General features: G+C 38.6%; 1 protein-coding gene across 2 annotated transcripts in view; it reads right to left on the bottom strand.

Moving 5' to 3' along the window:
* myo9b (myosin IXb) overlaps positions 1-13,576 on the bottom strand; it is a 38,271-nt gene extending 24,695 nt beyond the window's left edge. For both annotated transcript variants that reach the window (XM_050032441.1, XM_050032442.1), the window contains exons 1-5: positions 13,190-13,576; positions 12,047-12,874; positions 2,621-2,715; positions 2,368-2,430; positions 1,985-2,084 (exon numbers count right to left, since the gene is read on the bottom strand). In XM_050032441.1, coding sequence (XP_049888398.1) covers positions 1,985-2,084; positions 2,368-2,430; positions 2,621-2,715; positions 12,047-12,808 — 1,020 coding nt within the window. In that variant the 5' untranslated portion in view covers positions 12,809-12,874; positions 13,190-13,576. The remainder of the gene's footprint in view (positions 1-1,984; positions 2,085-2,367; positions 2,431-2,620; positions 2,716-12,046; positions 12,875-13,189) is intronic.
* Positions 13,577-18,475: the final 4,899 nt, after the last annotated feature.

The following is an 18,475-nucleotide window of genomic DNA, read 5'->3' as shown; positions in this document are numbered from 1 at the left end:
TTAGGCCTACAACAATGATAAATGAAAAAAAAAAAATAAAATCAAAAAATAAAATCAAAGCTACAGGGAGCCACTAAAGAGCCTCATGTGGCTCCAGCCATAGGTTACCTACCCCTGCCCTAAGACATTCAGGCAGACTGTGTCAGTGCTTTGAGGTGAAATTAACACATGCTGCTTCTCTGTGCCTTTTGGTTCTGACCTCAGGGACAATCGAGATGTTTGAGTCAGAGGATTTAAGAGGACCTGGCAGGCACATGTGTCTTAACCATGCAATGTGCTGATCTTTTCTTCCTGTGTCTATTTACTATGTTTCTATTATGTCTCAATCAAACATGCAAACTGTTAAGGTGCAGTGCTTGTTAAGGCATGTATGTATGAGCATGCAATGTGCTGATTTTTTTTTCTCTTTCCTGTGCCTTTTAATATGTACTTTATTATGCAATTGACAGAACTTGGATATAAGCACTACAGCACTTAACCCTTAATGTCCAAATATCCTCCACTACCATCCATCATAATCACAACAAGAACAATGTACTGGAGTTTGCATTGCTGCAGTCTCACATTCCATCTTTACACCCCAAACAGTCCCTTCTCCCCCATCTGACTATTACTCGGTTGCAAGCTTACACATGCATAATGTGCAATATGACTTTTATGCCTCACTGCGCGATTTATACTGTGAAATTGTGATTGTTATGTTTTTATTTATTGTAATTGCTTCATCTATTTTATGGTTAATGTATTCACTTTTTTAGGAACTTTTGCCTGCACCATCTGGCGCGGGGACTAGCAATGGAAATCAGCCCTTGGCTGCAATTGGGTGCATTTACATTTTTATTTCAATGAAAATGTTCATTAATATACACTGTCCCCCTTGAGAAATAAATAAAATTGAAACTAAAACCATGTCAGACAGATAAGAGGAGGCAAAGCCATTCAGTGATTTAAAAAAACATATCGAAGAATTTTATAATTAATTCTCTGACAGACAGGTAACAAATAAAAGCGCAGCCAAAGAGATGTATGCAAAAGATAACACATGAACAACAATGTAGAAAAGAGATCAACAGAACCTTCTTCCTCTTGTTTTTATAATTTAATTACTGATAATCTTTTATTAATTTATTGATTTTCATGTTAATATTTGAGGTTTTATTTGATTCTCTATAATGCACTTTGGGCACTTGATATTTGTCTTCTCTATACATAAACTGACTTGACTGTACTGGATTTTCCAGGTTGTGTTCACACCTGTAATGGAGTTTTAAAAGGTGAAAATTGGGTTATTATGGGACCATTTTGTTGCTGAGCCCTCCTGCATAATGAGGAATACACAATCCTATAAGTGACAGCAAATTATGCTGCACCTGACTGAACTAAAAGGCTTTAATCATTTTATTGTCTAATGTCTAGGCAGAGCGAAAACAAAGAAGAACAGGAGTTAGTTATGAGAATTAGTTGAAACTGCAGCTTCAACGCCATAAACATAAATCAAGGCTAATAAAAACAAAACCAAAGGAAGACACAATAGGCGCTGAACCTGAAAAGGAAATGGCTGGTGGTTGGTCCATGTTGCAATATAAACACATGCAAAATGCGCAAGATTACTTGAAGCCAGACAGAGACCAGCCTTTTCAGTTGGTGTCAGAACTTTAAGTCCATACCAGGGTTCAAACAAAAGCATTCTCAAAAGACATATATAGACACAACTAAAATATAATAAAATGATTTTGTGGGAAAGCATGTGCACTGTAAGTCTAATTAAAGTGAAGTTTTAAAGTTTTATGTGAGTGTCTGTTTATGCACAACACAGGCAAAGCTGTGACACGCTACAATTCACTACTGAGACGTTTCTAGATATTGTGGTTCTGTCTCTGTAAAACATCTACCGCTGGTTTTCCCCATTTGATAACATCAAATGACACGTTTTACGCTAGTCCTCCCCTTTATAGCAGTAGCTAAGTGTGTGGATCAAAGGTACCTGCTTGAGGTAGAGATAGTCTTGCGGCTTTAACAGATGAAACTCCTCCTGCTCGTCTTTGGACGCACCCACCAGCAGATAGTAAAACACGTGGAAGTTCCTGCGGGTCAGAGGTCACATGGCGCCGATACAGTAAATCAGGGCTCACATGTTTCATTTCAACTCTGGTGTTTACTCAACATTTTACTGCACACAGCGCTGTGAAGGTGGTTAGGTTAGGGTGAGTGTTTTGAGTGTCTGAGACTGCTTTTACTGGCTTATGTTAAAGGTCAGAGTTCAGGTAAAACTTGGAGACAATGTGACCAAGGTTGGTACCGTTTACGTACTATTTCCATGCTCATTTGAATGTATAAATTAGAAATAAAATATAAGCTTAATAATACCTCTCCCTTTGATCTCTGGACACCAGGCGGCACTTTTCTAGTAGGTACTTCTCAATAACTGCCCTGCAAGAGACACACAAGAGGAGAATGTCAACAGAACCTGAGAAGCTTTGGTGTGGTTGCCAACATTGTACAATTACGACACAGCAAGAAAAATAATCTGTTAAATGTAACATATATATATATTAACCAAGACAAACTGTTAACTGTACTGCAGAGGCCTTGAAGAGAAAAATAAAACATGAAGCCTTACCCTCTGATGACACCACTCTCCAGATAGTTGAGCTGGATGAACTTCCCAAAGCGACTGGAGTTGTTATTCTCTGCAGTCCTTGCGTTGCCAAAGGCCTGTTTAAAACACAGCGAACATAAGTTTTTGCTAAAATAAACAGTCAAATTTGTAGGCATGTTTCTCACAGACGCTGGCACCCAGACCTAAACACTGCAAATGTTTGCTGCGCAGAGCAGCGATTAAATTAGTCACTGTGGTTTGTGGATGGCAAGTGGGAAGGTACTGTAACCTTATGAAACATTGGAGATTAAAGAACTAGAGGTGCAACTACGGTGATTTTCATTATCAATTATGTTCCAAATGAATTGATTTATCTTTGGTCTAAATGATAATCTTAAATGTTTGTGTAAAATGTCTAGGTATCATTTGAAAATTCTGATACCAGTACAGATACCAGTGCCCTTAAAGTGATACCCATACCAACAGAGTTACTCATCTGATGCATTTTTTTCTACTTCATTTGATAACCATCATGTGAATGGAGGCAGTCAGTTGCATAAAATGCAACCAGAGGAGGGGCAAATGAATTGTTGGCAGCCAATGTGTGTGTGTGTGTGTGTGTGTGTGTGTGAGAGAGAGGGAGAGGGAGATAAAGCACGTATCGGTCAGTAAATGCAAGTGTCGGTTATACGCTGGGGATGCCGACATGAAACTATGGAGGGACAAATTAATGGTGTATGGTACACTGCACTCGATTTCACCACACCACAGACCGTATGTACAAACAGTAATTTTTACTATGTTTTTATTTTTACAATACTACGGGTGTGCCATATCACCTTGTTCACAATATTACCGGTATCATTTTTAATATTCATATTGTGATACTCGGAATATTTCGACTTATTGATATACTGATGTCATACTGTTACCCACGGCAACAACAAACATGGCTGAAAACAAATTCATTACCGACTTCGCAGTGGTTCCAAAAAGAGGAGCAGCTTCAGTAGTGTGGAATAACCTGTGGCGTCATGAATGTTTTATGAACAGCCCCGGACTTCACAGACTTTTTTAGTGAGTTATCGCTCAGAGGAAACTCATTCAGCAGCTCCTCTAGCAGCAGCACAGTTTCTCTCCCTCTGTGCATATGGGTGTCCGTGTCGACAAGTGATTTTGTCATAAACTTTTGGTAATGTAAACCTATGTGACGCTCAAGGATTGACAAAAAACTCCATATCTGTGAATGTGTAATAGTGCTGGTATCATAACAGCCTGTTACAGGTTACAGCGTGATGATTAGAGGAGAAATGGCAGAGCATAAAGGTCCAGGTGGAAAAACCAACAACAAGGACATCACCTGTTGATTTATATAGATATGCAAAGGTAAGGTAAGACTTTAATGTCCCCGCGGGGTAATTTGGGATACAGAGAGTAGTCATTATAAAAACAAAACAGACAGTACAATACATAACGCACAGAATCCAGAGTCACACACTGTCAGAGGTGAATCTGGGCAATTAGTGGTCACTGCTGATGGAGATAAGCGATAGCAGACTGAACAAAGGACGATCTGTAACACTCAGTGCTACATTTAGGGAAGCAAAACCTTCGCCCTGATGGGAGCATCTGAAATTCAGCACGGAGAGGATGTATATTTGGGAGCTGTTTAAATGTGTAATCATAGTAGATTTTATTTCTTTGAACTACTGATATTGTATACAGAATCTGAATCTCACTCTGAGTTACTGTTGTTTACAAACTTAAGAAATGAGAGATCATTTTTGTTTAGTTTTTACTGAATATTTGAAGGTAAACTAATGATGTGTAGAACTATATCACTTATTATGTTGCAAATCTATTTTCTTAAATTAATAATACTTCTTTTTTTTTTTTACTAATTGGTCATATCGTCAAGAATATTGTTATCACAAAAATACACTTAAATATTGTAATATTATTTCAGGACCATATCTCCCTCCCCTACTCAATACTTTCAAACCCAAATACATCCAGTTTATTATAATAAAATGCCATAATATTTTGTGATTTTTTTTAATATGATTTATTACATATAATTAATCAGTTTTTGTCCTCAGATGAACACTGTCCAGAGGTTACAATTGAATCGCCTTCTTATTTACCACAACATCATCATTACTGCCGTAATTCACTGCGTCACTGCATTGTATCTCAGTCCCCCTGGCTGAACTCAACGACTGCAATGCATCCTCAGTGTTTCCATCAGTAATGCAGTTAAACCACGAGACTCACATCTATTATGCACATAATTAAGTGGCCACAGGCATTTGGAAATAAAAGTTCCATCAAGCAGCCTTTTGTTAAGTTCTCAATGAGGCTTCTGCATAAACAGCGTGCAGTTTTATTGTCACTTAAGACACAGATACTTCCTCAGTGGATGGTGTTTTCCGCTCTGCTAATGTGACTGCTCTGCAGTTTATTACATTTCTGTGAAAAATTTATTTAATTGGATAAAGAATAAATCTGTCAGCAGGTGAGAGGAAAGTATTACTTTACAGCTATCTTATCAATTGATTAATTTAGAATTTCAAATTATTTATCAAGTACAAACACCCAACGGTAGCTGGTTGCTACTCAAATGTGAGGATTTTTAGCTTTCTTCCATTTCATAGTTAGAAATTACATGTCTTTATTTTTTTAAACAGTTGTTCAAAGCAAGTACTTTAAACACACACTGTAAAAAATTAATTAATCAATAATAAAATAGAGATAATAGAGATAATCAGTAGCAGCAGCCCGAGAGAAAACATAATGATCCATCTCACAGTTGTAGCGCTTGTTATTTTCTGAGTGGAGACAGTATCTAAGGCTCACTATCAACAAAACAACAGACTCCACCCAGGCTAAGTCACAACAGGGTAAAATGACACAACAGGATTATGAGCGCTGCAGCTGAACCTGGATCAGCTTCTACTTCCCAAGTTTCCTCAAGACAAAGGAAACTCCAAACTGATCCCATGTCAGCATCTAAAAGGTATTATTCTCTCTCATTCCAGTGTGAGCTATGCTAACGGTCGTGTCTTAACAGGCCAGAGCAATGCTTACGCAGACAGTGGGCGAGACCTGCATACTGTACTGATCGCACGCTGACAGGAAAACCTCTGCATTGCTGGAATGTTTCTACAGTGCTGTAAATACAGAGCATGGTTTTCATTTGAACCAGATCAAGCTTATCTAAAGAAGGAGAACACTAAATATGTAAGGCATGTGGAGAGAAGATGGTATGTGGAGGAGGAAGAGACACAGGTGTTTGCCACGTCCTAGTGTAGGGGCTGGATCCTCTGAAGGACAGATATACGATGAAGAGGGCTAGGTTGAACTTGCTCCTCCTCCCTGACAGAGACTAACACTTATGATGCATTTAGGTAGGCCTGGTCTGCTCGTAAAGTCAAAATTCCAAGCTTATCACCAGGAATTTGGCCTTGAAAAACTGGCAACAAGGTGGGAAACACCGGTGGAAAGCTGGGACAAGTCTGATGATACCTGAGTTGACAGATTGAGATGTGACATTTCACTGCAACAGATGATGAACACCTGGCAAACAATTTATTTTCGTAACTGATGAACTGATTTCTCATGCAAAAGTGCCAAATATCCTGGTTCCAAATGTGAGGATTTGTAAATTTTCTATGTTTTACATCAAATTAAAGGCCCAGTGTGTAGGTTATTGGGGGATATATGGAAATGGAATATCATAACTATGTTTTATTTAATGTATAATCATCTGAAAATAAGAATTGTGTTTCCGTTATCTGACAATGAGCCGTTTATATCTACATAGAGAGTGGGTCCTCATTTATGGAGACCGCCATGTTGCACTGTCATGGGTCTAAAGGAGCCCAGAACAGACAAACCAAACACTCGCTCTGGATAGGGCCATTCACATTTTTATGTTGGCTGCCATAGTTAGCAGCCCCTCTGTGACAAGCAGCTTTGGAAATACAGATTTTCTTTAACGTGAAACTGCTTTATTCCGTGTTTTTACCGCTTTAAATCACCAAATCTGTTTGTTTCGGGGAGGACGAGATCTCTGTGGATAATTAAGCTCCTAGTAAAAACCTCATGAACGCCTGGATCAGAAATAAGGTGAGCACACATTAAGTTCCCGGAGACAAAAGGTGAGCACACATAAAGTTATCGGAGACAAAAGGTGAGCACACATTAAGTTATCAGAGATAATAGGTGAGCAAACATTTGCGGGTTCAGGTCAAGCAGGCTGTCTGCGACGTGCTGAAGAGGGTAGGAGAGCTATGGACTTGTAACATAAAACTGCTTAATTCAGTGTTTGAATCACCTGTTTGTTTGGAGAGGAAGTAACTTCTGCAAGTAATTCAATTTTTGATAAAAACCTCCTGAACAATGAACACTGAAGGAATTCCAGCTGGTTGCAGTGTCCAATCCTCACCGCTACATTCCACTAAATCCCCTTAAATCTTACATACTGGACCTTTAAATATCTTTGGGTTTTGGACTGTCATCTGACAAAATTAAGTGATTTGCAAATGTCACCTCTAAAGGCCTTTACACACCAGGGGTGTGATGAATATATGACATATAAATGCAAACAACATATAAATGCAAATACTCCCCTGCATCAAAACTATTCAGACTGACAGCAATGCAGATTTGCAACGGTTGCAATAGGTCCGCCATTGTCATGAAGATGTGATATGACATCCGTTCTAAACAACGTGATTGGCTGATGCCTTACTTTCGCAGAGTGAAAGCTCAGAAAAATCTAACTTATACCAAAAAATTGTATCCTCTTTGCCGCATGATATTTGTGTTCTGTGTGAAAGTACTCGTGAAAAAAACAACAACAACAATTCAAAACAATATATTGACAATGAGCAAATTAACCACATAAAAAGCCTCCATCTTGCTTCATCTATTCATCCATCCATTATCTTCTGCTTATCCAGGACTGGGCCGTGAGGGCAGCATCTAACATCGACTTATTTGTTATATTGTCTGATTAACTACAAAGTGAATCAGGCTGCTGCAAAGAAGAAACAATGGATTTTATGACTCTAGCAATATTTACTTGACCACCAATCACCAGTTGCATATATAATGTGTTTATTTGGGTAACACAAAGACTGACTTTTATCCCTTTAAATTTAAATAATTTAGGTTTTGCCATAGGTCCAAAAAATTCACAAGGAAAAAAAAACATAATTAGAGGAGGGTCTGAAAAAATAAATTTACTTTTGTCTCACATTACATTTTTCACACATTTAATGATCAACAATCACCTAAATGTTGTGATGATGTGATGTTTTCTGACTTTGTGAGAGTCAAAGGATTGCCTAAATATTATTATTAAACACATGATGCAACCAAAGCAGAGTGGAGACACCGAGGGCTGCAAACGATATGCACCAGCTGTGTCCTAAAAAAAACAATCTGACAAAATAAGAGACACTGGGATAGATGGAATTGTTTCAAACCGATTTCCAACTAGAAATGCTGGCCTGAGAGAATCTACGTTCCCGGATTGGAAACACAGCTAAACAAGGGAGGAAAGAGGATCTGAAAGTGCACATTTCAGAGTGGGGTTAAAGCTATGAGAGAGAGGGAGAGAAAGGAGGCGATTTATACTTCTTAGTGTAGATTCGCCAGCAGACCTGGCTGAGCCTGTTCTGACACGTTCCTGCTTCTCTTCTCTCTCTGGTGTTCCCTCAAAGACAACGCCCTTCAAATTCTCCCTGTGGAGCTCAGCGCTCCACTTCCTGATCACCAACACCCAACACAAACCTCAAGCAACAACCACCCGCCATACTTAATGAAAGCAAGGTGCCATCACCTGCTGGCTATTGACTGCAGATCTTTCCCAGATTTCAAAACTAAACCACTTACAAGATACTTTGATGATGTTTCATCACTTACAACAGTGAATGTATGAGTACACTGCAGTTTTCTTGCACCACATACATTTAACTAAAGAGGGAAAGAAGAAGTAGTCTTGGCTTTGTTACGTCAAATAAAAAGGGAACAAGTATCTTAGGGTGTGACTCATGCATATAAAGGAAATCCCAAGACTGCAGGAGGCTTTTTGCAAAGCAGCCAAACTACAAAACCATAAAACCCCTAAACAACAGATTAACACATCAACTGATCCTCATCACTGCAGTCTGAATCTTGTCAGTGACTCTAGGCTTGGCCTCTATTGATATTCATTTCTGGTGCAAACACTTGTGCATGGTTGCCTCTGGTTAATCCTACGGCTAACTGCTGTGGAATTACATCTCAGTCCTCAGTAAACTTGTTCCTTATTTTCCCCATCATAAAAATCAAATCACACTCAAACAACAAGTCACCTTTTCCTCCTCAAGCTAAATTTCTGCCTCTCTGAACACCTATTAGGAAACAAGCACAAAACAACACAACCGCCTGAGAGATCATTTAGCAGGAAAAATACTTAAGCTGTTGCTTATTTCAACTGGAAACTTGTTGGACTTGTTCAGAGAGAGGAAGAATCCATATTCAGTCACTCTCTAACGTAAGGTTGGCCCCTGGGGATTGTGTGTGTGTGTGTGAGGGGGTGTGTGATCACAGACAAAGCAGGCCAGGATCCTTTGTGTAAAAGGTGAGTTGGTGTATTGATGGACAGATAAACCATGCACTTGTGCACATTTACAAATAATGGTAGCTGGAACAGATTTAACTGGTGCAAAGTGAAAAGCCATGAGCAGCACTTTGGAAAACAACGTGGATACGTGGAGCTGTTTTGTATTTTAAATGAAGTGAAACCAACTTATGTCTTCCCTGTTCTTGTGCACTGAAGACAGACTCCTAGAAAAAAAAAAGTTCTTTCCCCACAAAACACAAAATCTGGTAAGTTCCAATGACACTGGTATTTCCCTAAAAATGTGTTATGCCTGGTTTCATGTCAGTTATCATCAAAACACGTTGTGTAATCCAACAGACAACTGGAAAAACAAAGCACACGTCACAGGGAAATGCGGGCAGATGTGTCGTCCTGTTACTCATTGACACGGTTACTGTAGCACAAGGCTGATGTGCTAACCAACAAAGAGACCTTTTAACCTACATGAGTTAGAGTGAAACTGAAGTTGAAAAAAAACAGTGTGAATTCCCAGTTGACAAACACTGTTTTGCCCTTTGGTGCTTTTTGATTTAAGGAAATGTCTGCGCTTCACGTAAATCCAAATGTGAGAGGCAAAACAAACTATGCAAATGCTGATATTTAAATATATTACTGATCATACAGAATCAGCATTAACGATACAAATGTCTTACTCACAATGGCCCTCTATGTTCTTATCATTTGTTGTATTTTGCTCTCACAAGTATATGACTAACAAAACACCACGGAGTCCTTCCTGGTTCAGATAACACGGCCTTTTGTGGTTAATGTTGATTACGCTGATCCCATGTTTTTATTGCAGGAAATGCAAACACATGGTGCTGATTCTATATATTTCCTGTAAAAAGGGACTTGTTTCTTTATTTAGCAGCTAGCGCTTAACGTTTTTGAATAAAAGTCAGCAACAGGTCTAAAAAAAGGATCTGAGAAAAGAGTGGGCAGTTTGTGTGATCAGCAGCCTCACTACTCTATACTTCTACAACTTAATGGTGGCAGAGTCTTGGTTATTGTCACTCTCTGCACGCTGCAGCAAAGGCAGATGATCTTCTGGTTAAACCAGCGAGATAGTAGTTTTCTAAATCAACCCACAGCTCTTATCAGCACCATCTGGGGTTTCTGACACCACTTGTGCATGCAAGTTAGTTTCCTGTGGGGTTAAAAATTGGGACAATTTGTGGCGTTTTACAGATGAAGATGACTCAAAAAATGTTTTCAATAACACATGGAAGGCCAGACCAATGTGCTCTCATGGGCTTAGAATTCATATCATGCTTTTTTATCAATCAGTTATAGGGCTGCAACTAACAATTTATTTCAGTATAGATTAATGATTATGATGATTTTTCAATAAAATAGTGAAACATGCCATGTGTAATTTCCCAGAGTCTATGTTACTATGTTTTATATGACCAACAGTCCAAAAATCCAAAGCTATTTGGTTAATTATTATGTACGACAAAGAAAAGTATCAAATACTCTCATCTAAAAAGCATAAAACCAGCAAAAAAATATAATTTGATCATCAAAATAGTTGCCAATTAATTTTCCATTGATCGACTAATAATTAACTGACTAATCGTTGCAGCTCTAATCAGTTATAGTTTTTTTTTTGCTTAGCTATGTCAGAAAATAGTGAAAAATACCCATCAAAATATCCTAGGGCCCATAGTGGTATCTTTAAAGTATTTGTTTTGTCCAAACAATAGTTGTAAAACCCAAAGTTTTCTATTTGCACTGATATAAAGTAGTAAATCCCAACATCTGAGACTCTGGAACCAGAAAATGTTTGACAGTTTTGCCTGACAAATGACTGGATTAATAACTTGATTAATATTCTGTTGACTGATCGTTTTAGCCCTCAGTCTAAGAATTTGGAAAGACATTTGATACAGATGGTGAGGCACAGCAAGAGTGACAAAGTGTCTTCTTATTGCCTCCACACAAGTGAAGGGACAGTTCACTCCCAATCAAAAATACATTATTTTCCTCTGATCTGTAGTGCTATTTATCAATCTAGACTGTTTTGGGGAGAGTTGGAGGTATCAGCCATAGAGATGTTTGCCTTCTCTTTAATAGAATAGAACTCAATGGCACCCAAAGTGCCAAAAAATACATTTGAAACACTCAACAGCAATGTCCCTTTCCAGAAATCATGACCTGGTTAAACAAGATAATCCACAGACCTTGTTGTGAGCAGTTTCATGAAGGAACTATTTCCTTTTAACCGAACTACACCCACCAACCGTATCACTGCGCAGAAGGAAGCGTACATCTACTCATGGACGAGAGGCTTGTGCTCATGACAGTGCAAGATGTAAACTTTAATGGCGGCCACGGTTGAGCTATAACATTAGCTAGCTCAATGGTGCTAGGTGAGCTAGCAGTAGATGCACACTACCTTCTGCGCGTTGACACACCTCGCAAGCATAGTTTGGTAGAAAGAAAATAGTTCCTACACGAAACTGCTCACAACAAAGTCTGGGGATTATCTTGTGGAACTGGGTCATGATTTCTGGAGCGAGACATTGCTGTCAAATGTATTTTTTTTGAGTACTACAAGCCGAGTGCCATCTAGTTATATTATATCCGAGAGAAGGCAGACATCTCCATGGCCGATATCCTTAAAACTGGGCAACTCACACCAAAACAATCTTGATTGATAAACAGCCCTACAGGTAAGAGGAAAAATATTTTGATTTGGGGGTGAACTGTCCCTTTAACAGTGTGGACTGCTACAGCAGATGTGGGTGTCTGTGGTTTCAGCAGGTGGCCAGCCTCAAATCACAGTGACCTACCTCTAGCACCGGGCCAGCCCCAAGGATGGTCCGTTCAAGCCCGCTGGAGTATGTCTTCTGGCTGAGGGCGGTCAGGCAGTGGATGAGATAACTGCTGCTTTCAGTCTTCCCTGAGCCACTCTCCCCAGACAACACAATACACTGGTTGACCTGTCTGTTCAGCATAGCACGAAAGGCCACGTCTGCTATGGCAAATATATGAGGGCTCAGTTTGCCCAGTGGCTGGTTCTCGTACATCTTGACGTACTTGGGATTGTAGTAAAGAGGCAGGAATTTATTGGGGTTGATGGCGATGAGGAGGTTGCTGGCGTAGGTGTAGATTTTGAGCCTGTAGAAGCGCTGGCGTAGTGCCTCCAGAATACTCTCTTCAGTCACACTTTGCAGGTTACAGAGGTCATCATATTCCTCTGTGCTGCTTTCTACTCCATTGTTGGCTTGCAGGATGAAGTAGTACCCTTGGTTCTGACGGTGCCACCTCTGTGCCCCCGGCGGCCACAGCAGGACTGTCTCCAAAGGGCAGTCCCCATTCTCCAGCAACCTCTCCTCTCCACCACTCTTCCTGACCTCCAGCAGGCTGTACGTCTTGGTGGCATCCAGGCCCAGAGTGACCACTGCATTGTGGATGACTGCTCTTGCCGTGTCCCCGGCGCTGATCTGCAGGGGACAGTAGGTAGCTGTGTCCTGGGGTAGCCTGGGATAGATCTGCACAACTCGGGTCTCTCCATCCTGTTCATAGGGCCCGGCTCCATCTGTAGTGCTCATACTGATATGGAGATATACAGGCAGGCTTCAGCATAACTCACTGCCCCAAATGTCTGCCAGCATCCACTGTAGAAACAAGCACATCATGTGACCAAGAGGCAGTTTGAAAGGAAAAAGAAAGTAGAAATGAAGGTAAAAACACAAGTCAATCTAAACCTCAGCTCATTTACATTTTAAATACATTCTTACATTATTTAAAACTGCAAAATAGATAAAAGAAAATACTTGCCCTATTTCCACCCACAGTATCAACATGTTAATACCTACTGTACCAACGACAGTCGACATTCCCGAAAATTCCCACATATCCATCCGCCCAGGTGACAAATAACAAACAGTAACAAGTGTCAAACTGAACTAAAATATCAAAACAAGTCTCACCTGTCGAAGATAAACTCTCATTTCATCTTTAAAAGTCGAAATACTCCTGAAAGCGACGACAGGAGGAAGACCTCTGGCATCCACCAACTCCAATCACACAACTTAGGGGAAAAAAAAACGTTTCTCCACCTGAGCTTCCCAAAAAAGGTGAGCTAACAAACTGCTTATTCACCGTTCCCAATGATTAAAGGTAATTTTCCAGCACTTCCGCGACGTTATTGCTCCTGTAAATCAGTTTCTTTCAGAAATTTGAGGATTAACGTCTCCGCGTCGTCCTGAGCGAAAAGTTAAGCTAACGTTACTTCCTAGATTTCTCCACACGCACACACACTGACTGACACACACACACACACACACACACACACACACACCCGTCGACGGGGTGGAAATAAATGATTTTCCCTTCACTGACCTGAGAGATGTCACACTTTAGCCAACAGGAGATAAAACTGCTGAGGAAAAGAAACACCACAGGACGCTGTGACGGAGAGAGAGAAGGTGACACTTTCACATTAACCGAGGAGGAGGAGAAGTTAATAGACATCGACACGACTGAGCAGTTTAATTGACCTCATTTGTTATGACGGGTGAGCTGTGGGTCTGGAGCGCCCCCCGGTGGTAGTATGGGGTATTACAGCCAGCTCACAGCACATGACTACACTTACTTATCACATGAAGGCACTGGTGTAAATTACATTTAGCCTACTCAAGTAAAAGTACTTTACATGAGTAATTGCAGTTTTTTTTCTTACTTTATACTTCTGCTCCACTATTGAACTAAAAAAACAACAACAAGCAAACAAACAAAACCACAACATTCCCTTACATAGGACCTAAAATGCACAAAAAACCCACTGAATATAAAAATTAGAAATTATAATTATTATTATTATTATTACTACTACTACTACTACTAATAATAATAATAATAATGATGTTTTAGCATGTTTGATTTGGTGGATGTCTAGTGCTTTTTTGTATTTTTCTTACTATCATTTTTACTTTTTACTTTGTTTTTATTGTGCAATAAGACATTTACAAAAAGAGTGAAGACAAGTACATAAACAATAAATTGATAAACAAGATTATACAAAGTGTGACCAAGACAAAAGACCAAAACAATTATGAAAGAATACAACAAATATGAAAGAAGACATCATGATTTTTTTCTTACTATCAGTAAATATCATGTGCAGAGTCAAACCAACAACGAATCGATCAAACTAACAAGCATCGGCTGTGTAGCTAAAGCTGCGTAGTAAAGCTCCAAAAACAAATAAAGACATACATTAATAATATTAATAACAAACAGAGGAAGAAACAGGCATTTACAGATGGTAATATTTACAGCAGAGCAGGGTTAGTTAAAGAGGACCATAACATTGACATTCTGGGTGGTACTCCATTATAATATCATGGTTCTGTTACAGCAACCTATCTCCTTCAAGACCTAGGTAGGACTTGCAGTCATTTGTTCCATTGTGTAAACCCGTTTAAGTCTCTGCAGTCACTAAGTTACGATTGTGATCCCAGTTCACAGTTATCATTTTCTTGGCAATCAGTAAAAGTATCCACTATTGTACTTTGGAAACAAACAAACAAACAAACAAACAAAAGGAACAAACAACAACAACAAAAACCCCTTATTAATTAAATTCCCGTTATTAACAAAAGAGAACATTTCCTAACAAATAAAAATAAATAAAAATAAGATAATAACACAAACAGTCTGCCTCTTTATGTTTTTTATTTTTATTTTTCACATAAACACACAAAACATGTTGACAACATATATGAGATGTATGTTACTGAACCATGTCACTGCTTCTAACTTGGTGCCTTTCAGTAGTATGTCTGTTTTACCTTATTATGTGTCTTACTGAGTGTAATGTGTTCTCGTTTACTTTGTGTTCTAGTATGTTTAGTATGTGAGACTTGTGTTCTCGTGGTTTTAGTATGTGTCCACTGTCTTGTCTTTTGTGTACTTGAAACTTTTGCCACCAGTCTTGGCCAGGACTCCCTGGAAGAAGAGTTACTGTAACTCAGTGGGACCCTTTCTGGTTAAATAAAGGTTAAATGAAATAAAATAAAATAAAATGAGATACGTATGTATATCTATATATGTACTGTATATATATTTTCTATTTTGTTTAAGTGACTATTTTACTGTACTGACTAATACTGTTTTTCAAGTGATCAGTTGTTGATTTAATTCACTGTCCTTTAATGGTAATTGTTCTTTGGCAACACATCTCAAATATCATGCCAGTAAAGTCTATTGAATCAAAACTGGATGGTGGTTTTGTATCCTTCCAATTCACAGTTCTTGGCGATCAATAAAAATAAATATTGCACTTTTAATTCCACTTTATTGATTTGACAGCTGTAATAAGTAGTTACTTTTCAGATTAAGCATGAGGATAAAAAACATTCAATAAGCTTATAAACATGGTGTGCTGGTAAAGATTACACCAGTGGTTTTAAACCTCTTTGGCTTGTGTTTAGTTGGGGCCCCTGCCACATTTTACATGTCCATGAGTTAGTCACAGAGACATTTTCCCTCCAAATTTCTCAGAGGATGTTATTTAAATAATTCTGTGTGGCCCAAAGAAGTTAAATTATCCAAAAACAATAGACAATTTACAAATACTGCAAAGCACAAGCAGTGGCTACAGTTTATTCCCTCTCCTGTTTATCATTTCACAACATCTCAAGTTATCTTGTGACTCCTTTAAGGGGCCCAACCATTATGTTGGGAACCACCGACTGAAAACCTAAGTATATAAAAAAGTTACTGTAAAACCAGCTCCACCTCGATCAGCTGCAACAGTGACATGCTGCTTGTACACTGCTGCATTAGTATTAATAATCTAATGTCATAAATTCACTCTGAAAATAAGAAATAATTTTTTTTTAGCAGCACAAAACAGAAGAGAATATTAGAAACAACCAAACAAAAAGAACGGGACAAAATAAAATAAAGTTTTATCTTACCACTAAATTTCTTTTCCAGAAATAATGCAATAAATACAGTCAGAACAATCAACATTACATGATTACAATAATTAAAACAGCTTTGTGAAAATGTGTGTGCAAAAGTTGATGTTATTCAGTGGTGTAGTGGAATGTGCAGGTATATGGGTTAGTTCTTGCTGATTAAATACCCACCTATCAGCCAAAAAGCCACTGGAATATATAAAAGAGAATACCCACTTCCTCCTTGGTAACCTACCTATATACCCACCCACCTCACCAGCCACCACTACACCACTGACGCAATGCACTGAAATGTCCTGACGTAAGAATATGCCAGTGCTGTTGGGTCATTGTTTTGCTTGGATATGGTGCAAAGGACCCCTTATTTTCTCCTTTTTGTTTACCTCAGGTGTTTCACAGCGGAGAAGACGGACAGCTTCATTAACAACAGACAGAGCCTTTTGTGATTAAAGTTTAATGCCAGGTTTTAATGGCATGTTCCTGTGTCCTGGTCTGCACTCCTAAAACTGCTCCAGAGGCTCCAAATCCTTCTGACAATTTTAATTAACATTTTGGCCTCAAACTGTCTTGTGAAAGCTGAAAATTAATTAGCTGTCTTGAAAAATAGTGTAACATTTATTTATTTATGAGGGAGATGGGAGGTTATGGGAGGTTATTTTAAGGTTATGTTGAACAATATGTGGCTAAGAGCTGCTCCTGGTGACGGCAAATTATCTCAATAAACCTGCTGGCAAAATGATGCTCAACAGGGACACAAACTGTGCTTGTGACAGTGAGTAATGAACCTGTGCTGACCTTTCTGGGCTGTGTGCTTTCACTCTAACTTGGCCTTACTACTCTCATTCACAGGATACTACATTTAGTTTATACAGGAAACAAACAACACCTGTGCAGAATGATGCAAACCAATGCAAACACACAAAGACAGTGTCAGAGACATGTTTACACCAGGCTGGAATCTGCTGTGATGTGCAGCAGTGGCAGCATTGTGCAAGTGAACACCTTTACAAAGATCAAACAGGCATACGTTTATTATTATTTAATTTCTAGGCCAAAAAACAAGTTAATTTTGAACCAATGGAGGATTACACCTTTTTTTCCCCTCTTATTGCACGTAACCATGAACTAACTTCTGCCATTAAAAACACTCCCAGACAATTAAAGGCTTTTCTATATCACATTTCAAAGTTGTACACAAAGACAGTTTAAAGCGCTTTGCATAAACATTAACAAGGAAATACAGTGTATAACATTTAAACACAGATTAAAGGGGAAGAAACTATTCTGAAATATATTAAAAAGATAAAACAGAAAAGAGCAAGGTCATGAGGGCTGGAAGCAGCAAACATAATTGGTAAAACGGAGGTGATAAAAAGCATGTGAATTGAAAAATAGACCCGAAAACATGGATGTGAAATGAAAATGATTTGAGTAATTTAAAGCATTTAATTAAAATGGTGGTGATACAATGAAAACAGCCACGTTTCACCATTTTACTCATCGTACATTCATCACTCATTATTCACGACACAAAATTGCCATTTATCATTAAAGGAAAGTGGCCTCAAGGGTGGAGGTTACAAAAATAATTGAAAAAAGAAATAATTTGAGTGATGAAAATGCTACAAATCAATAAAAGAAGTGACCAAATGTATGTGAATTTAAAAACCAGAGCATTTAACAAGCATTTTACATCCTTCCATCCTTCAGTCAGGGTAATCTTTTACCACTCTATCGACTATTTTTCAATTCACGTGCATTTTCATCACCTAAATTTTATAATAATAATAATAATCATAATAATAATTTTATTTGTATAGCGCTTATCTGAACAAGGTTACATAGTGCTTCACACAGTGCATGAAAATAAGACTATTATAAACAATAACAGCACAATATTTAAATTTTTTTTTTCAAAAAATAGAACAAAAGGAACTAAAACATAAAAGTTACAAATCAAAAAGTACAAATCAGGCATCAAAAGTGAAATGTTTCCTATAAAAATATGTTTCAAGCAATGATTTATGCAACTAATGTGCTAGCCAGCCTAATCTCCTCAGGCAGAGAATTCCAGAGCCTTGAGGCCTTGATGGCAAAAGCCTGGTCACCTTTAGTTACCAACCTCGATCCAGGGACGACTAGCGAGGGTAGGCTTTAGGATCTCAGGTCACGACTTGGAGCATAGGTAGCCAGACGCTCAGCTGTATAACTGAGGGCTAAAACATGTTGAGCTGTTATTAAAATAATTGTAAAATCAATTCTGAGGTTAACAGGCAACCAGTGGAGGGA

This window comes from Epinephelus moara, chromosome 21 (assembly GCF_006386435.1).
Source record: "Epinephelus moara isolate mb chromosome 21, YSFRI_EMoa_1.0, whole genome shotgun sequence".
In the NCBI taxonomy this organism is placed as follows: Eukaryota; Metazoa; Chordata; class Actinopteri; order Perciformes; family Serranidae; genus Epinephelus; species Epinephelus moara.
This window is presented reverse-complemented; position numbering and strand designations above follow the sequence as displayed.